Source organism: Uranotaenia lowii, chromosome 1, assembly GCF_029784155.1.
Source record: "Uranotaenia lowii strain MFRU-FL chromosome 1, ASM2978415v1, whole genome shotgun sequence".
Lineage (NCBI taxonomy): Eukaryota > Metazoa > Arthropoda > Insecta > Diptera > Culicidae > Uranotaenia > Uranotaenia lowii.
The window spans coordinates 95771598-95795008 of record NC_073691.1 but is presented as its reverse complement, the minus strand read 5'-3'; the positions used below and the strand labels follow the sequence as shown (position 1 = coordinate 95795008).

General features: G+C 34.0%; 1 protein-coding gene across 1 annotated transcript in view; it reads right to left on the bottom strand.

Annotated features, from left to right (window-relative positions):
- Positions 1–2530: 2530 nt before the first annotated feature.
- The window catches only part of LOC129739627 (allatostatins MIP), an 81367-nt gene continuing 60486 nt past the window's right edge, over positions 2531–23411 (bottom strand). The window contains exons 2-3 of the mRNA XM_055731110.1: positions 3181–3626; positions 2531–3113 (exon numbers count right to left, since the gene is read on the bottom strand). Of these exons, the coding sequence (XP_055587085.1) occupies positions 2986–3113; positions 3181–3610 (558 nt within the window). The 5' untranslated portion in view covers positions 3611–3626 and the 3' untranslated portion in view covers positions 2531–2985. The remainder of the gene's footprint in view (positions 3114–3180; positions 3627–23411) is intronic.

Genomic DNA, 23411 nt, shown 5'->3' with positions numbered 1-23411 from the left:
GATTTGCCTGTTTGGGCAGAATACTTCGACAGTTCCATTGTAGGAAGGAGAGCATATTGCTATGATTCAAATTAGCTATCGATAGTGACGAATAAACCAATGATTGGCCAAGCAACAATGAGTTTCGCAAGAAGAATTTGCAAGATAGAAGTCAATTTATTAATAAGCTCTACCCATGTAGGATCTAGGTTAAAAACACTTGAAAAAAGCTGAATCAATTGGGTGATGTTGAATTTGTCTGATGTGGATGTATTACTATGAAAAGTGTGACTAGATTCATTTATATTGAAACCAGGAGGATTTGGAGGGTGCCTTTTAACGGCACTAGTGGAGGGTTCAACTAGATTGGGAGATGAAGGATGAGCTGAGTTAGTTGAGAAATTTATGTTGACCAATTTCGACTTTTTTGACTGGCGGGTAGGAGTTAGCTTTTTTCGTTTTTGGCTTTCAAATGTTCCTAGCTCAGGAAAAGCTTCATCGTAGTCAGACATATCACTCAGAGAACTATAAATATTTTCATCTTCAAATCCACCACTCACCGAGCGAACCATTTCGGCGTAACTCAGTTTAGATCTTTGGGAAGCTTTCTTTTTTGCTAGCAAAGCACGCTGTTGGTAAACTGGACAGTCTTTTTTGGATAAATTGGAATGAGATCCTTTACAATGGATGCAAACAGATTCGACTACAGAGCACTCACTTTCATTGTGAAATTGACCACACTTACCACAACGTACCTTATTTGCACAAACATGATGTGTGTGACCAAATTTTTTGCACTTATCACAAAGCATAGGTTTTGGAGAAAACAATCTAACTGGAATTAACACGTGATGAATCATGAAATAATCCGGTAACACAGTACCTACAAAAGTTACACGTATTGCATTTGATGGAACATAAGATTTTTTTTCTTCGTGTATTTGAGATTCTACCAATTGGTGACATTCTAACACGGAAACACTAGGCACTCTCGGGTCCTTGAACGTACCCAATCCTTCTTCCACTAGATTTTGAAGATCAACATCCGATTGATAAATCACACCGTGAATCTCTACTCGCTCACTCGGTACATATACACGATATAAACTACAAAGAAGCTCGTTTTTTACAACTTCGTTCGCTTCTTCACGACTGGTGAAAACGATTCTAACTTTACCGACATTAATTTTTCGAATTTCTTTAATCGTACGAAAATGCTTATGAATCTCCGCGGACACAAGAAGAACATTGATCGGCTTGTCCTTTTGACGGATGAAAACCTCAAATGGCCCCTTAGCAGTTTCAGGGTAACATTTTGACCGTTTGGTCGGAAATGAGCGTACTTCAATTGAAGACGATAATGGTGACGACAAAAGCGTGGCATCATGTCCAGTTTGAGACGGAGAAGCAGAAAAGGGAATTTCAGGTGTTTGAGGAGATATAGTAGGGTTAGATGAAGTGGGAATATTTAACGGAGGGGGAGGATGAGAGGAATCAATTAAACAAGAAAGATCATTTTGGGTTTCCGGAATATGAATCAGATTCTGATTATCAATATCCATGTTGGGATCCCTCCCAGCCATGGTTACACTGGAAGCCAGGCTTCCAGCACTAAAAGATTAGCTAACTACAAAAGGGTCTTTGTTTTCACTTGATCACAATAGAAAATAGAAATACTTATCAGCGGACAGTAGAACACCAGGCAGGAACACTCTTTTCACTCAGCACTATCGAAGAACTTCAGGAGCTACCGAAAACACAACCGAACTCGTTGACCGATGAAGAGCGAATGTTGGATTGCAGGTGGTGTTCCGAGCCGGTCGTTGCGAGGTCCTGGATGAAGATGGTGACGTAATTGCATTTGGATCCGAGACAGATGGGCTATACCGGTTGAACCAAGGGAAGCCGGCGAAGTCGTTTCCAGCGGAAACATCAGAAGAATTAATGGAATGGTTCTGCGATGTGGTTCCAAATCAGACACGAGCGATACAAGGCGAAGCTAGTGATAAAAGGTTACGGGAATGCCGTTTGGGGAGGAGATCCAGATACTCGAAAATCCATCACCGGGAAGATCTTCAAGACGATGTGAGTAGCGAAATCTTCGACGGCCACGAGGAAACCAAGAAAGGCAAACGACCCAGGAGGTAATCTGGTGGCAGATTTCATGAAGGAATCATAGGTTAAGGAGGAGTGTTGAGTTTATGATAAATTATAGTAACCTATGAATCCGTTGTCAAGATAAACAAACTCGTGTCCAAGCAATATGTTTCTCTATCGATATAAAACGTGCTCAGCAGTTAATAAATTCTATTCTAAGTTTCTACTTCAACCAAACTACACGAGTTTTATTCCACGCCACTTTACAAGTCATACAAATCGGTCAAAAATCTTTTAATTGTTTAATCATAGCTAAAGCTTATCTGGTCTGAGGATGATTTCTGTCAAGATTCTAATCAAAAGAAACTTCTGCGGCGAGATTCACCGCGATGTAGGTATGTTGTTCCCCGTATGAGATCCAGTTGCCAGGTCATCTTATTGATTAGTACGATCGTGAATGTAAACCGTTTATTTATTATATTTTTTTAACGTCAGTTGACCAACGTTATAGATATATCTTCAATATACTAGAATAATCGTACATAAAACATACATCCATATACTGCACACTGCTTGACGCCATGGTGTAAGGTTAATTATGCATCCGTTGAGATGTAAGTCTAAGTTTAGTTATCTGACTTTTTTTTTGTAAACAGTAGAGGTGTTTTTGAAAACTGAAAGCAAAACCATGTTTATATTGGATGAGTAGCTCTTCACGCATTTCCACTTTTTACACTTATTATTGCATCTAAATTTTTGCCTTGGTATTTCGTTTTAAGAATAGAAAATCCGAAATTTAAAATTATTAACAATGTTTAACAAAGGATAACCTTTAACTATAGTTATTTCTGATAAGGGATTATATACAACTGACTGCCTGTGGTGTAACTATTATATCAATGTAAACATTTAGTAACTATTGCTATTTCCACTGTCACGTTTGCCCCAGGACGAAGACAGTTTATTCCATTTTTCCGATCGCTTTCCCCACAGGCCTTTCAAGTTGTTCCATCCGGGTTCCCGTTTACCCCAAGCTCCTGGAATTGAAAAAAAAAATAGTTTTAACTGTTCTGTTTTGCATTTCAAATACCATCTGCTATGTACCTCGAAATTTATTCCACTGGGCTGGAGCCGTATTCACACGTTTGCCCCAGCCAGCATTCATCTTATTCCATGATCGCTTCTCATGCGGATACTCATCTTCCGATCCATCGTACTGGGTCGTGTCCATCTGATGTTGCTGGTTCATCATACCTTGTATGAGATATCTGCTCAGTTTTTCTAGATCGTTTACACCGTTATAGTCCTGGTCAGAATCCGCGGGATCATTGTTTGTTTCACCTCCAGACGACCGTTTGCCCCAAGCTCCCTGGAGATTTGTCCACGTTCTCTTCTGTGCGTTGTGCTGGGATGAATCATCCATGTGCTCCATCGAAGAAGTGTCATCAGCGGCGTCACATTGGCCAGTGGCGAAGCAAATTATCATCAGCGACAGGCAGACTTTTACAAGGCTCGTCCATTGGCGCTGATTCATAGCTGAGAACGAAATCCTGCGAAAGATAAGGAAGTCGAAGTAAGTATTTGTCCAAACGAAAATACGACAGTTTTTTTTTCGTGCGGATTAACGCATAGCTGTGACCTTCGTTAAAACCAAACGTCCCAGAGAAAACTTTTCTCGTAGTTAAAAAAATGTCATTCTCGAAAACTGAAAACTAGCGTACCTATTCGATGGCATGTTCCCTAAACCAGGAAACCTCCGGGGTAACCCACAGTCTTAGATGTTAAAGTGTATTCTTACACCTTCTCACACCTTAACTATGGTCAGTGCCTTAACGGCGTTGTGGGATTCGGAATTCAAGTCACTCTCGCATTCGGTATTTGTTGAATTTTCCATGTCTCGAAACTGTAAATTATTGTCACTATAAGAAGCGTTTATAGTTTGAAAATGAATTTGTTAACTTCCATACATAAATTGTGTTGAACAAGATTTATTTATATGGAATATTAAAAGAACGCATTTGATGCGTTGTTATTGTACATTGCGACTGAGTCGATTCTGGGTCATTTTTGAATTTCTCAAACCCTGGGGTCTAAAAAGCTTTGTTTTGGTTTGAAACGCATCCATGATTTTTTGCAGAATTTTTAAGTAACGTTCACATGAGTAAATATGAACTTTTAGGTTTGTATGGGAAAATTGAATATTTTGTACAAAAAAATCAACATAATTTTTGTTTCTCCTGTGGATCCTGCTCTTGGTTTTTGTGCAAATTTTCTGCTTAACAACTTTGTTGAGGACCGCAACTTCGTATCTTATAAGGCAAAAAAGTTATTAGCTGTTTAACAGGGGTACATCTTTTTGCTTAGCTTAGCTTAGCTTAGCTTAGTTGACTACTCATATCCACCTTAAATCATTGAACTTGAAGTGCTTAGATAGGATCATTGATTCAAAACTTCAGATAACATATTTGATTAGACTTTGTTCAACTTACGCACTTCAAATTCCATGATCGCTGGCGTGGCTAAGCAGAACAAGTTCTACCTCGCCAATGGTTGCTACTCCGTGATTGATCGAGGCCATCAGCTTTGTTCAAAGGCCAAAAGAATGGTGCTTGGGACTAGCAATTCATTCACAATGCACAAAACTCATGCTCTCCCTTTGAAAATGATCAATAACGGCGCCGGCCACGTCCTAGTAGTCAATGAGGAATGAAGGAAGGATTGTTAGTAGGATATTCTCAGGATTAATTAACAACCTCTTGTCCCTTTATATTCCAAAGATAAATTTTGAAAAATTCCGAAACAAAGGTAAACCAATTTAACCAACTATAGAAACCGTCTATACGTCTGCGAATCTATATTCAAATATCCAAGGAAAGGGTTTTGTTAGTGGGGGAAAGGTTATAGATCAGGATCCATTTTGGTGAATGGTGCGATCGAGTTTTCCTACACCTCCTATGCTCCTAGATTTTTCTTAAGGAAACTCCTATTTCTAAATATGAGGCAGTGATGAAAAGTTTAAAAGTCAAGTAATGTGTTTTAGTTTTCATAAAACTAACTTGTTTCCCTAAATCTTGTTCCTGATACCCTAATGTGTTTTCAAAAACGACCCTTAGGATTGAAGATACTTTTATTAAACTTCGAAGAATATTTATGAGGAGATATTTCAAATATGAAAGTTTTGTTAATGGATGATGTGATTCTCCTTTTTGTTCCTTTTAATTTTTATTTGTTATTTAGGTTGTGTTAACTGAATAAGATCGTTTTTGGAAACTCATCAGTGCTATTCAACCTTTTGCCTCAGTTTAATTTCACGGAGAAAACAAATCCACCAAAAAAGTTGGTTATTTATAGTCAGGCGCGGTCCTATGGGGGGGGTGATCGGGGTGATCACCCCCCCCCCAAGCGGCAAAAAACCGTTACAAAATACCCGCAAATGCTTGAATTTCTATAAAAATTTGTAACTTTTCTTAGTAGATGTGCTTCTAAATTTTCAAAATTTTCCACTCCGTGGGGTGTTTATTCAACAAGAAAGTTTTTTTTATCACTTAAAAGGCTCATTATTGAAAAAAGTCGGTCCACCAATCTCAAGTTGGGCTTGTGATATAGCTCAGTTGGCAAGTCTGTTGTCTCCTGAGCCGATGTCCGTGAGTTCGAGCCCAAGAGTAAACATCGAACACGGTTGTACCGGATAGTTTTTCAATAACGATCCGCCAACTGTAACGTTAATAAAGTCGCGAATGCCATAAAGATGGTAAAACGACTATAATCGAAACAAAAAAAACAAAAAAAAAACTCAAGTAGATTTTACTTGCAACCAGTGATTGAAATCCTCACCAATTTTCTCATCAGAGGCATTCAAAATACACACTTTGAGGCCTCGCGTAGCTATACAGGAGACGATACATATACATTCATTCAAACCTCCCCTCATGAGGAGGATCTGCTCTGAGAGACACTATTCGTTTGCTGCCCCGAACGAACTCTCTCAACGTTCGGTCGCTACATGATGCATGAAGAAGACGAGGCACACATACTCATTTACGTTCTTGAATTTGAATAGCTCCAGCCGATAGCTGTGGTTGAGGAGAACATCTTCAACCCTGCCGCAAAGGTTGAGGCAACAACAAAAACAATCGAACTTATTGCGTTGCACGGCCCGCAACGTATAGTGCAAAGAGAGGGGAGGAAAAAGAAACGAAACAACTAGCTGCCTGCGTGCGGTTGCTGTGCAATAATAGCAATAGCAGAAAAACCTCACGCATTCGATCCAGGCACAAACGAGGAGACTCGGGTTCGCTCTGCCTTTTGAATTCGCTTCCCTCAAGCTGGTAACAGGAGATGAGTGAGAGCCATTCGTTTGGTTTTTTGGATTCGCTGCCTCGAGTGTATACTGTTTCTTGGAGGCGGGCCATATTGAGAGCGTATGCATCATCGGTTTTGTCGTTTTCGCTGCCTCAAAGCAACCTTTGCTTCCGAGTAAAGCAGTGAGCGAGAGAAGGTTGATCAATTCATGCTCAGCAAAATTCAATCACTGCTTGCAACTCACTGGACTGAATTATACCAAATAACTTTTGTTACTTAGAGTGTGGATTTTGAATTTGCTGTTAATGGAATGAAGGGCCATTTTTTTTTCATTGTCACTAATTTCCCTCATATGCCTAAATTAACACGAGCAAATCGTTATAAATTTTGTATTTGCTTTAAATTCAGAGCTTCTAAATTCTCAGTTTGGTTTTGAATTTTAATAATATGATAAATTTGAAAAAGTCATATAGGGGGTAAATATGGTTAAAAGACTGAAATATTTGAAATATTTGTTCTGCTGTCGTCATACATTTATTGCCTTCAATATGCAGTTTCTTTTTTATTTGCTCAGATTTAGCAGAAAACAACAAAAAATCATTAAACTTTTAACGTACGGAATCATGTGACTTTAAATTTTCTTTGATTTTTAGAAATTTCTACCATGTTCTACCATGTTTCAAGTGTTAAATTGTCTTTTAAGTCAAATTCTCCAGCACCATTTTCAAGTAGGCGCTTATGAAACGTATGACTTCGATTCTAAGTTCCTAATCTTTCTTTTTGTCTTTCACCACTTTTCACTGAACAAATTCAATCGTAGGTAATAAATAACAATTGTAGGTGTCGCATGAAATTTATTTTGGATAAAGTTTTCAGCAGCGAAAGGTTTCCCATTAGAATTTTTTTTTGTATTTTAAAATATTTTCTAAATCGAAGGAAAATTGTCAATTCAGAATCAGGACAATTAATTCTATTAATACTTTACTTAAAGTATAAAAAGCTTATACGTATCTGAAGTTGATATATGAATTTGAATTTAGAACTCTGTTTTTTTTGTTTACAGCTGGTTTATTGAGGATTTTTAAACTTTATAAAATCATATCAGATGTCTAATATTAAAATCTAAAGCAGTGCTTTTTTCACTTGCGTTTACAAGGAATTTATGAATTTGGCAAATATGAATTCAGATTCTGAGTCACAGCAAAGATTCTCTTTAATGAGTTTTTTTCACCCTCAATTTTTCATCATTCTAACATGAATTATAAACTTAAAATTAATAACCTATATTATAAAATTCAAAAACAAAAATTTAAATTTTAGATTCGATTTTATTTAATTCTTTTTGAAATATATCACATCTCACATTCATGTTATGGATGAACATGAAAAAAAATGCAAGTACTGCCAAACAGAAATCGAATGAATAATATTCCTAAGAGTTTAAATTTTAAAAATCTTCTTCAAATTTCTAAATTCCATTAGCTTGAATTTAGAAATCTTGAAACACAAGAGATTCCACAAGAGAAATCTTGAAAGAAGAGATTACGCGTTACAACTTTTGCTTTCCCTATGAGTTTTTAGAGCCAAAAAGAAAAAAAAGTGTTCATAAAAGCTGTTTCAATATGAAGAAATTGGTGTTCGCGGTAGAGATTCAAATCCATATACAGAACCCAAAATCTACATTCACAACTATAACACAAGGAAACAAAATTCACATTTTCCGAGTTGCAAAGAATTTGAACACTGATTTCGACTTAGTTAGGAGCCCTAAATGCAAATTAGGATTTTTTTTATCCGCTCTTGTTTTCTGTATAAATTTTGAATATACAAGGTAAAAATTCATTGAAAAAATTTGTGCACTTTTCAGCAAAACGATCAATTAATGATCAATTTCCATGAAGACTGTGAGTACATAATTTACCATGACTTCTGGGAGAAAAAATAATAGAAGTAAGTAGTTTTCCTCATTTTGTAAAATACGGGAATTTTGAAAACATTTTGAACCAAAATCAACCTTGAATATTTTAATGATAATGCAAAAGTGAAAATGCTTTTCAGTGTTCAAAAATTTTGTGAAAAAGATCAAAATTTTCAGTATCAAATAATAAACTAAATAAACCTTCTTTTTGTGATGTTAGGAAAAGTTAAATATATTTTTGTATATTTTATCTAGACAAAATCTGAATCGTTTTTTCCGGGAATTGGCCACTTTATGGAATTCTTCCCTATAATCTGTATCATTGAATGAATAAAGGATAATGAAAAGATTGAACATTTTTTGTTGTTCATGTAGGTTAGTTACTTCACTTTATTATCATTGATCAATTTCACTCTAAAATTACTAAACGCTAGAAAATAAGAAGTGAGAGAAAAAAATCTGACAAAAAAATTGAGTTTGAGACGCAAAAATCTTCCAAAATCAGTTCGCCTCTGTTTTAATTTTTCCCTTGTGAATTAGATCTATCCCCTTATCATTCCACTATTTTTTCGACAACAAGGTAATCAATCATGCTAAACAGTCGGAAGATCTTTTAGTGATTTTCAACTGACACTACTGGATTTCAAGATCTCAGCTCATCTACACAATAATATTGAAATTTTAAGTTAAAATTTAGCTTTAGGTTTGATATTCTGAATCTCAAAGCTTGACTATTTCAATTGCAAATGATTGAGACAGTTCCCTAAAGAATAGTATTAACTTTCAGAATTAACCCTTCATTTCATTTTTTTTTTTTATTATATTTATTATTTTTTTATTTAATCATTTAAAAAATTTGAAATTTTTTTATAACTATTTGGTGCATTTGTGACTATTTCATTCGTTTTAAAACAATTAAAATTGAAAATTTTGTATGATAACTTTAAATTTTAGAGCAAATCAAACAAAATTTGGTACTTCAGAAACTGATTTTGATAACCGTATTTTCTTCATAATTTATATTTACAGAATTGCTGATTTTATATATTAAGGAATTTAAAAAAAAAACAAAGCACAATTTTCAACGAGAATTTTGTTTCCAAATTTGAAAATAATAATACCAAATTTCCAAATCACGATTCAGTAAAATACTCCACTGAAGAATTTAATTCCCATTAGTTATGTTTATTAATTAGTTTATCGGCCTTATCGATGTAATTAAAATACTTTCGAAGAAATATAAAATATTAGCCACGTTTGTATTATTTTCTTTGGAAAAATTACAATCATAACGAGAAATTCTTTAAAGAGGTTTGAAAGTGACAATTTTAAAATATCAGATATACAAACAAATTAAAAAAAATTATCAACATTTTTCCGCAGTGGATTTTATAGACTCGCATGTTATTTTATAAAAGGATGGTTAAGGTTTGATACAAGTATATTGAGATTAGTATACAGAGAAACTTTGATAAAGTTTTCATTATTCATCTCTTGTTTCATATTTTTAGCAAAACATGCTGTTCAGTGAAATTCATGAAGGAAGGAGGAACAGTGTGCAGCTTATATTGTAGACTCATTTAAAACTGACATTCCCCCCCCTCCCCCTCGCAACCCCTCCATCTGCTTTCGCTCACTCAAATGATCGTTTTATCCACAGATATTAACGTTCCTTTATATTGACTGATTTTTGAAAATTTGAAAAATCACCCCCCCCAAGAGCCAGCTCTAGGACCGCCCCTGTTTATAGTACACAAGTGAGTCATCTATGAATATGTATATCTTATTTTTCAACATCTAAATATTTGCTGTGACATCTTTTTCAATGAATTTTCAAAACCATCCATTTTAAATTCACACCTCTGTGAACTGTACTATCCACAGTCGTTCATCCACCCTAGTCAACGCATAGCATAGACGATAGAATTCTACCTACTTCCCAGCATGGGGCCCAAAAATACAAAAATGCACACATAAATTTACGTGATTATGAAAAGAATCCTATCCGTTTATGGCGTTTATAAACAGAGAACAAACGCATTCACCGAAAACCTCTCGACCAAACAAAGCAAATTCAAAGCTAATTTCAATTTCTCGGCAAAATGACCAGGATGTCACTCTAAAACACACCAAGAGAATACTTCTACCTTTTCACTTCCGCATTTCTTCAAATTTATGATAAAATAAGAATGAATAAGCTTAGCTTAGTTTGGCAGACCACTCAAATCCACATTTAACCGATCAACTTGAAATGCTTATTCGTTTACCCTGATTTCTTCTTTAAAACAAGAATTAAGCTGTGTCACGATTCATATTGATAAAAAAAACTGTTGTTTGGATCATTCTTGTTTCAGTTCAAATGCTTTTAGTTTATAAACATATGCAAACGATAATGATTGCAGCATCCATTTAATTAAATAAGGCTAATTGCAATTTAACTTCTTCGTCATACCAACATTTGAACCATCAAATCTGTACACCGTAACATTGTTGAAAAAAGTGATACTACTAAGTAAAAGAGTCTTCCTCATGCAAAATAAGATATACTGTAGTCACTTTCTCCTGAGAACACTCACAATCAAATATTTCAATAATAAAATCTATTGTTAGCTTTGGTCACTATCAACTACATCAACAATTGATCTGCAATCTTTTGAAAATAGCATGGTAATTTTCGTCTTGGTGTTATTTTGTGTAGAACCGCAGTGTTGAAATGCTCGATTCAACTGATAACTTTTTGGATTCAATTTAGGCATGGTGTGTGACTCAATTCATAAGAATTCCTTGAGCTGTAATCGTAATAGCTTCCGAAAGAAAACTTAATTTCACAACCTAAGTATGCAACATCTAAACCTATTCTTACCGGCTGATTTCCCTCTGCAAAGCTTGCAGAGAAAACGAAACTGAATCCAATGTACCGCTGAAAATCCTCAGAGAAAAATTATCAACACATTCGAGTGTTCAATAAAAATCTTACTCAAATTTAGTCTTGATTGGTTTTCGATTGAAAAAAGAAAAGAATTCATAAAACATAAAGAACATTTTTCACAAAGGCTAAACCGCGGCGTTAGTTTCAACAGTTTAATTGAATGAATTTACTTATTTTCAAGAATTTACAAACTCTATACTGGGAGATGGTTATCAGATAAAAAAGATGAAATATTTAAATAAAAACTACAATATAAAAAGTAATGCTACCAGACAAGTTCTGGTCTTGCTAGCTACACCATCTCTAATCAAGAATTATTTTTCGAGCAGATTATACAACGAACCAAAACAATGTGCTCGAATAAAATGACAGCTCATGTGAAAACTGCTCGAATGGCTGCATTAAATTTTTCCGTAATTTTCAGCTTACCGATCGGTAACTAAAATTGCAAAAACTTATCAAAAAGTTTAGTTCCTAAAAAAATAAAACCGGATTGCGATACACGAACTTCTTTTTGGTTTACCTAACACATTTTTTTACATGAAACAAAAATTTAACACAATGAAAATTAAAAAATAATAAGCACTTTTTTAACTTCAACTTTACACTGCAGTGCTGCCCCATTTTTTCTCCTGCAAAAAAAAACAAATCTCTTTTCACAAATAAACTCTTTGTAACTTTGTTGTTTGAGGACATGGAAATGACATTGAAAACAAGAACAAAAAGGAACGGACTCACCAATTTGAAAGGTTTAAACGGCATCAGCAAATAACTGTAACACATTTCCACCTTTGTTTCCCATGGCTCGAACAAAATCCAATAAAGAAATTTTTTTCACATGATGATCCGCATTTAATTTTATGTTTAAGACACTTTGAATGTCACACATTTCCGGTACACAACTTCAACACAGAGTCTATTTCCAATTGAACTCCCTCGCGCTCTTCAAACAACCAATTTTATCAAATTGTTCGAAAATATAGATTTATTAACTTGAGCACGAAATTTTCTTAAACTTTCACAACCGAAACAAAAAGCCACATATTCTTCATAACTTCAATAAGTCGAAAAACTTTTCAGGTAAAACGGACTTCACTCCAATAAAAAAATATTAATGAAAATTTTCACTTTCCCCGAAAATTCATGCGCAAAAAATTTCACGAGCGAAAAAAAAAACGACCGCACTCGATCAAGGCTTGCTTAGATCTCCTTAACAGGGGTACATCTTTTTGCACAGATAAACAATAAATTCATTTGACATCACTGCTGCCGCTTCGTGAAGTATTGCATGAAAAGTAGTCATGCACTACCTCGCTATGCACCTACCAGTGATGTCAATTGAATTTATGATTTGTCAATGTCAAAAGACATGCCCCCGTTCATAACCTAATAACTTTTTTGCCTAATAAGATACGAAGTTACGGTCTTCGACAAAGTTGCTCAGTAGAAAATTTCCTTTAGAGAAATTATATATTGGCACAAAAACCATGAGCAGACTCGGTTCCACAGACATGTCTGTTTTCAACTGGATTTTTTTTTTTGAAAGATCAAAAATTGAATATTTATAACCCTCTTAAAAGCAACTCCCCGTGGTTTATTTAAATCAGCATAAAACCAAAGCGAACCATTATTTTAATTTTGGCGCAAAATATTTTAAAATATGTTAATCTGACAATCTATTCTAATGACAACAGTTTGACAAGCAACTGTCAAAAATTACAGCTGAGAGAAGCTTTTAAATATGAGGAAACTGGAAATGGACCTATTGTTCGTAAAATTATCATTTTCTAAGCGTCAGAACATCTTAAGGTCTTAAATTAACCACAATCCTGGATTTTTTTTGAAGAAAAAAAGAAGATCTTATGTTAGAAATGAAGAAATATGAACCCGGTTCGGTTGAGCAATGAAAAGCTTTGATTTTCGTATCCGAAAACAAATTCTTCAGAGTTCTGTTCAGCAAAATTAATTTATATTGATTCTGGAATCATTGATCAAAGTTTGATGTGCTTCGAAAATCAATAAAAGTTTCAAGTAATTTAACCCTTTTTTTGATCTTAATTTTTTTTTCAAATAATAGATGCATTTTGCCCAGATTTGCCGGGTTTTCAGATTGGAAAATGGAAATCGAATGCCGGGATTTTGCCAGGTTTCTCAAAAAAAAACCCCGGAATTGCTAGGACACGTAATAGAAATACTATGGAATAATTTGTGTAGAGGGTTCGGAAAAACGACAACAACTCGACAAATATGTTCAATATAGGGGAGATAAGGGCATAACGAGCACCCGGGGCATAATAAGCATTCTCTTTTACACAAAAGTACGTATTTTCTTATATAAATTTTTATGATGATTTGTTTCGTACTTCCTATATTATTAATTTTTCACCAAAAAATAAATCTTCTTATCATCTTTACATCTTATATCGCTTCTCGGCCTAAAGGCTTAGATCAAAGTGTAGTATCTTTACATCTTATCATCAAACAACTTTTAACTTTCAAAAAGCTGATTGGGAGCGATATAGGAATTTTATTGAACGTAATTTAGATGTAAACGTTCCACTGAATTCAATAGAAGATATTGATTTGGCTGTAGAAAATTTGACAACTTCAATAGTCAATGCTAAAGCCGCTTTAATACCTAAAGTTAAACAAAAATTTAATCAACCTTTGATCTATGATGATCTTCAGTTTTTGTTTAGGCAGTTTTGAGTTGAACGAACTAGGGATCCTTAATTAAAATTTATTTATTACGACCTTCAAAAAGAGATCAAACCTCGTTTAAATTTTATTCGTAATGAAAATTTTGCAAAAGCAGTAGAGGACATAAAACCCTACTCAAAGCCATTTTAGAAAATAACTGAAATTCTTAAAAAGTCCCAGAAGCCAATTCCTACTTTGAAAGGTAGAGATAAACTACTTTCTCTGCTCATGATTTTAATTTAAACGTGATAAGTCCAATTGATGCTTAAATTTCTTTTGAATTTGATGATATTCTTTCTAAGCAAAATGTATTTGAAAGTTCTTGTGAGACAAATATTGATGAACTTAAATTGATTTTCAAAAAATTTAAAAATTTGAAAGTTCCGGGGGAAGATGGGATTTTCTATATTCTTATTAAAAAGTTGCCTGAAAGCACTTTATTTTTTTTAGTAAAAACTTCAATAAATGTTTTCACTCGGCTTATTTTCCCAATAAATGGAAAAATGCCAAAGTAATTCCAATTTTGAAACCTGGAAAAAGTGCTTCAGAGCCTTCAAGTTATCGACCAATTAGATTGCTTCCTTCTTCAAGTAAACTATTTGAGAGAGTTGTTTTGAATAGAATGATGATTCACATTAATCAGAATTCTATTTTCCCTGATGAACAATTTGGTTTTCGTCATGGACATTCTACTACACATCGGAATAGGAAGAACCGACTCATGGGGGGGGTTTTGAAGACAATTTTTTTCCTATAACATTTTTGCTTGAACAATGCATACACAAGTGAAAAATGTGTGTATATGTTAGTACATTTTATTCAAGTTAAAGTTATTTTGCATTAAAAGTTATTTATTTTTGAAAATAAGACTTAGGAGATGCCAATTTTTTTTCATGAAGATTTAAAAGAATAAAAGGACTTGTGATATACAGTTGCGTTCAAAAAAGATTGAAATTGCGTGAAGCTGCGTACTCATTTCCAGCCATTTCTCTATCGGTTGATATGTTTTCCATAGAAATATCCGTCCAAAAAATAATGAAAATCTGTATTTTTGTCAGTTATTGTAAACACTACAAATTTTGTATAGCGTTAGTTGGATAGTTGAACAAGTTTGTGTAAAAATTTCATGAAAAAATATCAACCGAGAGAGAAAAGGCAGCATGTCAAAGTTGGAAGATAGTGCGCAGCTTCACGCGATTTCATTTTTTTTTTAACGCAACTGTAGCTTAGCTGGTAAATCAGTTGCCTTCTTAACTGATGTCCGTGAGTTTGAGCTCAAGAGTAAACATCGAACACAGTTGATTCGGATAAATTTTTCAATGACTGGTGTGCCAAATGCATTGTTGAGAAAAGTCGGGAGTGGTATAATGATGCAGAAATTACTATCCAAATCGAAAAAAAAAGAATTTTAAACGCTTAATTTAGAAGAAATTTTTTTTTTGCTAACTTACATTAGGAAGCTTATTCTTTTGAACCACTAGCATAACCATTTTAAGTATGCGTGAAAATGTATCAAATATTCAACAATAAAAATAAAAAAATAAGGTTTTCTGTTCAAATACGGTTTATTTCCTACTCTTGTCAACTCGATTAAAATTATTAATTTTAGTGAGAACCTTTGATTTTGAAGAATCTGAAATATATGTAAATATTGTTAAATAAAATTTCCAGGAGGTTCAAAACATGTTCTTAAATTTTCATATATTATTTTATATTTCATAATTTATTCCTGTGATTAAGGTTTTGAAAATTTAAATCTAGATTTTTCAAAAAGCAATTTCCTTGAAATAAATCCAGATCTTATTTTTTATGTGTAATTTTCACCAGGTTTGTGTTTCTAAACTGACTTTGATTGAATTTATAATTTTTATTATGAATCAAGAATCAAAGTTATGAAACTGCGATCTCCTTCAATTTGAATCCTTAATGAAATTTAAACATTGATATTTTAATATTTACTTTAAAACCTAAATTTAAACTTAATCTGAGTACAAACTTTGGATTTTAGTTCCATGTCTGAATTCTGCATTTTGAGCACAAAATGAAAACCGCAATCCAAATTCCAGATAAGAAATCCTACGAATTTGAAACCCAAAATAGAAATTTGTATCAAAACCCTGAACCAGAAATTATTTGTTTGATTCTGAATTAATGGTTTTCAATATGAATTTTGTTTCAATTATTTATTCGTAATTGTACTTGTAAATTTAAATAAAATTTGTGAAGGATGAAATTTGTTTCTGTTTCTGTTTTAACATTTCAAAATTCTGTGTTCTGTAATACAGATTCTGTGATGAAAATTTGCTCAAAATTCTGTGAAATTAAAGATTTTTTTGTGATTTCGGCATACTTGCTATCTGGTAAGCTTAGTCTAACATTTTTGGACTCAATCACTATGAACAAGTGTTGTAGAATTGTTGTCCTGGAATGAGATTTCGAGGTTTTGGAGTCGAGATTTTTACACTATTGTTACTCATGAATCCTTTCAGTTTTTCATCAAAGTTTTATTTGCAAATTTCAAATTTTATGTCTAGCAAAAAAATTTCACTTGGCATTTTTGGACCTTCATGGGGGGGGGGGGGGGTTAACCTCCAAACCCCCCCCCCCCCCCCCCGTTCCTACGGCCATGAGTGTAACTAATATGATTAACGCTAGCAAATCTGAAGGTTATTCAACTGGTGTTGCTCTTCTGGATATTGAAAAAGCTTTTGACAGTGTTTGGCAAAAAGGTTTATCTAGTAGCTAAATTAGTTTGATTTGATTTTCCTGTACATCTCACTAAAATTATTCAAAATTATTTGACTAGCCGAACCTTACAAGTAAGCTATCAAAATTCATGCTCTGAAAGGACACCCATTAGAGCTGGTGTCCCTCAGGGCAGTATACTTGGGCCAATTTTATACAATATTTTTACTTCTGATCTTCCTGATGTACCAGAAGGAAAAGGTAGAAGATTATTTGCTGATGATACTTTGCTTTCAGCCAATGGTCGGAATTTACGGGTGGTACGCAGTAGATTGCAACAAAATTTAAATTGCTTTTTGAATTACTTGAAAATGTGGAAAATTCCTCCTAATGCTTCCAAAACTCAACTTATTTTATTTCCTCATAAGCCAAGAGCTGAATTTTTAAAACCTAATGAAAATCATTCCATAACTTTTAATGGGGTTTCATAAGAATGGTCTGAGCTCGTGAAGTACTTGGAACTCACACTTGATCGGAATCTTACTTTTAAAAATCAAATTGAAGATATTCAATCTAAATGTAATAAATACAGAAAAATCTCTTTCTTCTCTCATCAACTGGAAATCCAAGTTGTGTCTGCGAAATAAGATGCTGATGCTATAAACAGATGTTCTGACCAGCGATAATGTATGCAGTTCCGATCCAAGGAAAAAAGCCATCCAGAGGATTCAGAACAAGGTTCAGAAAATGATTTTGCGGCTTCCACCTTGGCACAGCACCGAAGATCTTCATCGGATTGCGCTGGTCCATGATGCCCTGTTTGGCGGTATCATATGATTACCTTGATTTTATTCATAGAAAATATTCCGATCTGAAGAACAGTTCTTAAAATCCACGCGTTTGATGCTGCCCGAATTCTAAATGATCATAGCCTTATGACTGTTTTCCTCTAAAGCATTACCTAAACATTTAATACCCAAATACTAGTTTTTTGCAAGTAACCCCTTTCTCCAACCTAAAAATTACTAAAGAATTTTCCAAAGCTATTGTCCCAATTAAACTAGCTGTTTAAAAATCTTTCAGTTATTTTATTTCTTTCCTTTAGTGTTGTGTACTTATGAAATGCACCATTCTATCCTGACAGTCCTAACAGGTTTCAATGGAGCATTTCGTAGTGGCAGAGCAAAGCCGAATTGCTCAAATATTTAAATGTTTATTTTAGGTTTTAACAGCAATCGAGTATCGATTTTTATGTCCTGGAATATTAAAAGCAATGTAAGTGTTTAAATAAGTTAGTCATATTTAATTCATTTTTGGAAAGTTTTCTGTCAACTTGTAATTTGGGAAGGACACAACAAAAAAACTCGATTCTACTCATTTAGCTCATCAGCAAAATTCTAGCAAACGCATGTAACGATTTCCATTATGCAAATCATGTGGAAAGCAAACATTCCCCTAAATTGGTGTGATAGGCAACAAGTGCTTCTAATAAATTCCATGTATAGGTATAGCACTTCGGACAACAGCATGTTGCAGCCAGGATGGCTGGATGCCAATCGTTTCCGGTACCGAGGTTGGTCTTCCCTTCGCTTCTTGGTAAAGGAAAACATGAGAAAATTGAAAATGAAATGAAATTTTTCATCGATTTCCAGCATCAATTACTGGATATTCACGAATCGCGTTTGGCCAATCACATGAATAGTTAACGGTTACATACCCAACATTACTTTAAGAGAAGATAAGTCCAAAAACTTTAATATTTTCGAAAAAGGGTCCACATCTGTAACCCTCGCGAACGGCCAACAAAGTTGATAATAATTTATAACCATGGAATAGAAGCTAAGCCTGAGCCAGTAGTCTGTCTTTCCTAATTGTTAGTTCATTTTTAAGCAGCGTGGATTAGAGGGGAAATTAAATTTCGTGCATTTCTTTTGTGACGACCCTCGTGATTGGTCGTTCGAGATGAAAACAGCAGGACTGATATCTATGTAGATGTAGGTTAAAATTATTATCTTACGTGGATGAATTACTGTATTTTCTGCTGAGATTTTTTTCTAATAATAAACCGCCAGTCATGTCCAAGTTGTAAAATCGGAACTCAAACTGTGTTGCAGATGGCACAGCTTAACTGTGCCGATAGTGAAGTGTGGATGGGGCACAATCACAAACATGGGCCAGAAGAAAAGTAGCAGGAAAAATCCTATGAACAAACAAAAATTATCGGTTAGGTTTTGAGTGATCCATTCAACGAAATGGAAAATCGAATCTAATTGAAATTTATTGTTCAACGCTCTTAACTGTCAAGCTAAGGAGCTAAATAAGCTACTTCTAAGGAATTTTGATTTTAACCACAAACTACCTTCGTTTTACCTACTTAATAAATCGTTGGAAAATGTTTAACTTCATCTACACGTCTTGAACTTCTTCGTGCTCGTGAATTAATTTTCATGAAAATCGTCATAAATTTGTTCGAGTTGTGTCTCATTTCAAGTGTATGGTAGCCCCTTTTCCATAAAAAGTCTCAATTTTTATATATAAAATTATTTCGAAAATTTGTAATCTAAAAAACCTCACTCATAGATTTTTAACTTTAAATTTTTTAAATACGCGTTCAGGATCACATTAAAAGAGATGTGGTGTAATAAAGATTCATTTATCTTTCACGTTTAGATAACATAATAGGGTAGATACTCTAGATTTCGACAGGAGCTAGTTTTCGGCAGATTTTTTTTTAAATTAAAGAGCTATCTTTCTATTTGCTCAAGCTATATATGTTCATATTTTTTTATTTTTGCTCTTCGGATTTAGCATGTGTTGAACATAACAATTATTCCAAATTTGTTTAATAGTAGGAAATCTTCAATTTAAAGGTAACATTCTAAACCAACATGAAAGGTATAAATGGATGGATAAGGTTCTAAATCAAGTGTTTTCGTTGATTTAATTGATATTTTTGCATTTTGGATCTCATCTCTTATCGACATTTTTTCAACACACAGTTCCATTAAGACTTGTATCATATCTGACTGAGTTATAATTTTGTTTCAATTATAACAACGGTTAATATGATTTAGTTTTGTTGCAAAGACTTTTTGATAGAAATTGAGATATTTTAACATCCTGCGAGTACTTAATTATAACTCATCCAGTTACGAAAAATTGAATATCAAAATATCTCATCTTAATATAATTTAGTTTTTCTCTTTTGATCGGGTACCGTCACTTTGTATATACCTTTTTTATACCGCCGGGATTCAAAAAGGCTGTACCGTAAAACGGGGTAACTTTGATCACCGGAGTAACTTTGACCAACAATAAATTTTCCCACATTATCATCAATAACTTAGTCTATAGTTTGAATTATTGAAAACTTTTTTCTACGTTTGAAAGCCTATTGATTAAGTATCAAATAGACAAAATTTGGTTTGTAATTGAAATTGTTTTCTGTTAGTAGAAGTGCAATTTCAACATCTTAAAATATCTTTTTTTTCCAAAGCTCGCCAACAAATAGCTCTCTTGATGATATCAAAAAGTATCAAACGGGTTGTTGAATGTGAAAGAACATCTTTTATTCTTTGCATATGTATAGTTATAGTGCTATTTTTAAAGTCATTTAATGAGACATTTTTGATATTTAAAATGTATGAACATTTTCAAAGAGTGAGCCCGTATTGGACAAATGGATAGGAATCCTATCAAATGATTAACTTTGAAAAAAAAAAAAATTCAAATAGAAATAGTGGGACGGCCAAGGAGAATGTGTGAAGGTAAAAATTCTATTATAATAATTTTTGCCCCTAGATGTATGCACCATCAGTGTTTTTTTGTGATTAGAAATGTTTTTAGATTTTTTTTTTCTTTATTATAGAGACTTTCAGCCTCGGGCTTGTTTTTAGAAGAAAACGTTTGAAAGCAAGGTAAAATTGATAAATTAGAATATGTAAATTCGGGCTGGCATGCCAGTTGCCTTCCGAGCCGATGTCCGTGAGTTCGAGCCCAAGAGTAAACATCGAACACAGTTGTACCGTATGTTTTTCAATAACTGTCCGCCAACTGCAACGTTGATATAAAGTCGCGAATGCCATACAGATGATAAAACGACTTTAATCGAAAAAAAAGGAAAAAAATAATATGTAAACGATTATGAAGGTGTTTTGCATCCTTTATGATCAAGAAAACTCGTTAAAACCGTAAAAATGAAGACTGATCAATGAAACCTCAAAGTATCAACTCCTAAACAGCGAAGAAATCGATTTTTAAATCAAATTCAAAGTAGTCCAATAAAATTCTGCAACCATGTTTTACGTTCATAGGAGCCCAGTACTGGTTTTAAAAATATGAAACATGCCACATTCCTCTTAATAGGAAAACTAATGGAAAAATATTTAAAAAAGAGATCAATATTACCCCGGATTACGGTATGTAAGTTATTAAGTGCTCGATAAAAAAAATAACTAAGTGCCTGAGAAAGCTGAATTTAGAAGCTAGATGTTGCTTATATTAGAATTTTTTTTCAAAATTTCTTAAGATAATGACCACAAAAAATGTTATAAAAAGCGTACTTTTCAATGAATCAACTGCCAAAGCTGTTCTAGTCACAGTAGAAAATAAAGAAAGTGAATTGGTTGACGTAATTTGTGACATTTTGGCATCTTTAGATTTATAAAATACGAAACACAGATTTTTGACAACTCTTCAAAGGTAGCTGTTTTTAGACATTTTTATCAACTTGCATTTTCTGAGACAAATCTAACATCTAATTTCGGCTTTGTACTTGGATTTGAGTATGTTAACGCATTTAAGCAATAAATTTCCTATGTATTAAGAATTTATAATTTGGCACAAAACCCATCAGCAGGCAAAAACAAAAATGATGTTTATTTTTCAATACAAAATTTAAATTTTTCCATACACACAAAAAAGTTTAAATTTACTCATGTAAACATTACTTAAAAATCAAGTATGAGATTTGGACTAAAACGATGCTTTGTAGAACTATTCGCGTTTGTGATGTTGCGAGGTACGGATCGTTTGTTGATGTGCTCCGTCTCCGATCGGGATGAAATAAATATCTCGTCAATTCGTATCGAATAGTGCGGGAAGAGTAAAGTACCATATAGAACATTGCGTACTGTTTTTGAAAAGTACATATATTTGCCTCACAAAACAATACATTTCTCGCTAAAATCAGTTAAAATCTGAATTCAAATGTCGGCTGGCATTCCAAAATTGAAAAATTAAGCGATAGTGAAAGTTGAGGCCAAGGCGTGTAAAGCTTCAGGTGTGTTCTTATACCAATGCACGGAATCGTCCATCTTGTGACAGGCAATCGTAATCGTAGGCATGGTAGGCGAACAATTCGCTGTCAAAAAGCGCTCCGTATCCACCCCCCCACCAATGAGAAACTTTTGGTACCCCTTGCCTACTTTTCCTCAATATGCATCCACCCGTACACAGTAAACGAAAATTACCGAGTTCGGTAATTTTTTTTCCGAAATCCTAACATGTGTAAATCGTTAAACTGTTCGGTAATTTTTTCGGTAAAAAATAAACGAACATCGGTAAATCGATTCTTCATTTACCGATGTTCGTTTATTTTTTACCGAAAAAATTACCGAACAGTTTAACGATTTACACATGTTAGGATTTCGGTAAAAAAAATACCGAACTCGGTAATTTTCGTTTACTGTGTAGCTGGAGGCACTCCGGTTGAGGCGAGAAAAGTCGTTCATTTATTCGTCAGTTTGGTTAGAGCGAAGAGAAGAGTATTATGATTCGGGGCAGTCGTGTTCGGTATAGAGTTGTTTTTGACATTTCTTACGCACACTTGCTGAGCGTGTACAGATGGGTCGGGACAATTAACCTCAAAAACTCTCGGTACAAATTTCAGTGCAAAAATTGGGCAGCCAGTCGACGAACACGGTCGTTTTTGAGGTTAATGTTCCCAAAATCGAAAAGTATTAGTGACGCTTCCTGAATTATGACACGAATACTACTAGCGGCAAATAGGACTATCGAAGAATGCCAATAGAAGAGTTGAGAAACGATGTTGGTCGCGAAGAAGAAACTCAAGTTGCCTTGAGTGTGGTTGAGTGATATTCAAAGTCGTTTGCGTCAAGTTTGCGTTTTCGCCTCGCCGAGGATAGTAGGGACGGCGAAAGAGGAATTTCAATGAAGTGGATGGCATTTGTGATAGTGTGGGAAAAAAGTGTCATCAGTGGTGCCATTTATCATTGTCGTTACGTGGGGTAAAAAAATGTGAACTACTGAGGAATAAAAAAGTGATTTAGTGGATTTTTTATTTTCTGTGGATTTAGTTCCGGAATTTAAACCAACTGAAAATGATTGAATGAATGAATGTTTGAAATTGAAGAAGTTTTTAAAATTAGATAATACATTTTTTCTTTAAAAATCATAATCTTGAAAATTAAAGAACACTTGAAAATTTGGAAGTTTAAAAATTTGAACCTTGGTGTTTAAGCAGATGAAATCTGAAACTAAAATAACTATGGTCATATTGAGAGAAGGGAACCATGACATCTTTTGAAATTTGCATATACAGAATATGAAGGCGAATGATGATGATGATGATGATGGTCCCACCTCATTCCCCTACACAAGTTTGAGCTGGTCGAGTTATCTTTAAGATAATTTATGTATTGTTGTTCCAGAACCAGTATGCAAAAAAAACGGACTGATTTCTGTTTTTGTGCTTGCAATGCACATTTAGTAACAAAAACTAAGGACAATCTAATTTTATAGCGCGCACGTGGCTCAAACATATGTAGACTTTCTCTTTAT